General features: G+C 33.1%; 1 protein-coding gene across 1 annotated transcript; it reads right to left on the reverse strand.

The window, feature by feature from the left end:
* Positions 1-2,659: 2,659 nt before the first annotated feature.
* On the reverse strand, positions 2,660-3,628 carry MS3_00005934 (uncharacterized protein; the record flags this gene model as incomplete). The annotated part of the gene is made up of 1 exon (XM_012939360.3): positions 2,660-3,628. The coding sequence occupies one exon, from the start codon at positions 3,626-3,628 to the stop codon at positions 2,660-2,662; it is 969 nt and encodes a 322-aa protein (XP_012794814.3).

Genomic DNA, 3,628 nt, shown 5'->3' on the forward strand with positions numbered 1-3,628 from the left:
AGTCATTAGAAATCAGGTAGCTTTGGATAGTTGATCAGTTCTATAGTTAAAAATAATCATATTAACTATATATCACTTGGTAATATAAGACCAGTTATAACTTTAAATATCATCAATGAGTGAATTAGTTTTTAACTTTCATTTTCTAAATTATAGATTACCATTCAATGTACTGAAATAGAATTTGTCACCAGGTAAATATTGATGAACACTGAAGAAACATAAAATCTAGGCTGTAACATCTGAAATTGTATGATTCATGTTATATAAATAGAGAAATCTTTGAAATATTGATGTATAGATTTGTTATATCATATTTATAAAGTCTAAAATAGAAACATAAAGCTTATTCATGTAGTGAACGAGAACACATGTGAAGACAATGAAATGTATTTGAATACAAAATTATAGAAAATCTTAGTAAAATTTGAGAATCATACAGTAAATACTTCATTTGTAAAATATCAGTTGCCCTCAAATGTTCTGGAACGGCCGAAAGTGGAGAGAGACAGCTCTCCCTATCGAAGTGATCCCACATGGCTATGTGCATACAATCACTACCAGGGAAGTCCAACTCACTACCTTCTCGCGGCCGCACTATTGTTTACGAGACTGAGAGTACGAAAAGTGAATGTCCAACGATTAAACCAGGCTGGTGGATACGGAGGATCTACTTATGGAAGTTGGAAAACCCTGACTTTAAAGCACTGGTGTACATGGGCTCCAGGATCCTATGGGAACTAATGGCGTATGAACTACCATCGAACTGATTTCCTGACGTTGCTCCAATGCCTTGTGGATTAAACCTTTAGGTCAAAGGCTTCAAATGTGGCTCTTTAAAAAACCACCTGTTTCGGTTTGTGCACCCGGAAAGCATTCCAATCCTCACACAAATCGGATGATTTCTGTGGCACATATCCATTTGGCGCCTCTTTGTACCAATGTCTATATACTTAAATAAATAAAATATCTGTCAGTCGTCCCCTACTTTGCTGTTCCTTCCTTTCTTAACTCATCATTCTCTGTTCTCGTTCTCTTTTCTTTGATCTTCTTAACCTTCTGCCTCCAGATATTTCATTTTCGATTGATGATATATACTACTTATATCTATCGATATCAGTAGTATACACTATATTAGTATTCATAAATTTTCTATAATTCCTTAAAGACATAATTATCAATAATCTTATATTATGTAACATTTATTAGAAAATTTAAAATAATCCTTTAATGTTTGTAGAGCCTAGAATGAATGAATTCCATCACAAGATTTCTATAAATGTTACCTGTTTCTTCTTCTTCTTCTTCTTCTTCAAAATTATCCATCTATGCCCTTTAGGTATATCAAAATTAATATTCAAATCTTCACATTTAAAACTACCGTTTAATCACTTGAAGAAGAAGAGAAAAAAGTGAGACTCTAAGATGTTTTATTATTAAGATAAACATTTCCATCTGGTTAGTTTATGATAGAAAGAACTTTAATCTTTTCCTTCAGGCAGATTGTTTAATCTGAATAAATTTTTTTTCAAATAAAAGAAAGTAACTGTAGAGTAAAATGGTCACTTTAAATGAAATCTGTTATAGTCATTCTCATTACCATCGGATATTATCTGGAGAGGGGTGAACATTCAACAATCCTGCAGTACTGTATAAACGTTTCAACTTAATTTAGGACCTAAGATCTCTTTTCACAGACCAAAATCAATAAACTTTAGGTTTTTAAAGTGAATTCATTGTAATTATACCATTGTGTTACCTAGTCACAATGAAACCTAAAGGTGAGACTATAATTTATGAACGACCTTTAAACGATGCCAGACTGACCTTGAGAGTGTCCACCTAATAACTAGGACTAAATAAGGGTTATAAACCTGTGTGAGGAATGAGAATTATGATTTACAGTTGATGATTAAAGTTAGAAATTAGATTTAAGTATTTTCATCACGGACTGACATCAACTATAATGCCAAAACTCTATTTGTTCAAATGGATGAATGGATTTCGCGCCATAATCCGAGACTTGTTATCTTGTACACCTAATTGGTTCGTCTATAAATTATAGTTTCATCGACCTGAATTTCCTGAGTTTACCCAATGGTCAAGATGAGTTACTATACATATGAATAATTTTCAAGGAAAAATGATAGACCTTACAAAAATAAATTAATAATTTATATATACTGAAAATAATAATTACAGAATTCAAGCCAGTTTGACAGGATCATGATCCATTTGATATAAATAGTAACATTAGATATACAGAACAAACATATGATAGAAGAAAGTTTTAAGTATACTAGTTCAGTAGTTGTTTAGGTAGTACATGTATTACAGCGATTCAATGCATCAGCCGGAAACTTTTAATTCTTCTTAAATGGACAACCTGTTGTTATGAACGGAGTAACTAAGGTCATTTCGTGTGCCAGATCGAATTAATGATAATTATCTACAACTAGAGAAATTAAAACGAAAACAGAGAGCACGGAAGCAACAAAGCAGTAATTACCGAAATATGTCAATCCGGTCTACCAAAATGTATGTGTCATGTGATATACTGTTGATGTTATTCAAATTAGTTAAACTTGCTGGAGAATGTGTTAACATAAAGTGACAGCAAGTAGGTGGTTTTACTTAGGAAATGCACTAATAAAAATGGCTAAACATCTAAAGTTCCTATAATCTCACTTGTGGAATGAGATACACTTACAGGTGCTAGAACATTCAGTGCATTTTCAGAGGAGCAGTATGCATCGATGCAGCGAACAAATAATGAGAGTGATTTTATCGTGCGGATAGATTGTGGTAGGTTATTCCAGAGTCTAGAAAATTTACAGGTGAAGTAATTCATATAAAGAGATGATTTAGAATGAGTTTGTTTCACTAGTGCCAAGGAATTACGGATGTAATAATGAGAGGTTTCTGCATATTGAATCGCGTGATCGGATGTAAACGATAGTTTATGAAGTAGTTTGAAGAAAAAGATAAGATTTAGTTTGAGTCTCCTCCTCCATAAAGGGTCTAGCCCAAGTTTATTACATCTAGAATTATAAGTTAAGGTACAATCAGTTCCAAGAATACGAAGTGTAAATCGTCTCTGTACTGATTCCAGCCTTAATTTATTCTTTATGAGTGCACTGTTAAGAACAAACGTGCAGTATTCCAGAAGAGGTCGAGCACAAACTTTGTACATTAGAATACGTGACTCAGTGTTGTAAAGATTTCGAGTTATGTAACCTATTAGACGTTGAGACTTAGAGGTCTGTTTTAATATATGTTCTGTAAACGACAAGTCTTGGGAATATCTAAGTCCTAAGTCTACTACTGTATGTAACCTAGATAACGCTTCTCCATTTATGGTAATATCTAGGTTGAGTGATGTATTGCCGAAGCATATCCATCCACATTTAGCCGTATTAAGCTCCAGTTTCCATTTTAAGCACCACAGTGCTACCCTGTTAAGCTCCTTGCTAATACAATTTTGCATATTTTTCAGCTCATGTGGAGAAAATGAATATAATACTTTAAGATCATCTGCATATAGAAGGGGCTTACCGACACAAAAACTTTCACAAATATCATTGATAAACACTAAAAATAGCAAAGGGCCTAAGACACTACCTTGCAT

Source organism: Schistosoma haematobium, chromosome 3, assembly GCF_000699445.3.
Source record: "Schistosoma haematobium chromosome 3, whole genome shotgun sequence".
Lineage (NCBI taxonomy): Eukaryota > Metazoa > Platyhelminthes > Trematoda > Strigeidida > Schistosomatidae > Schistosoma > Schistosoma haematobium.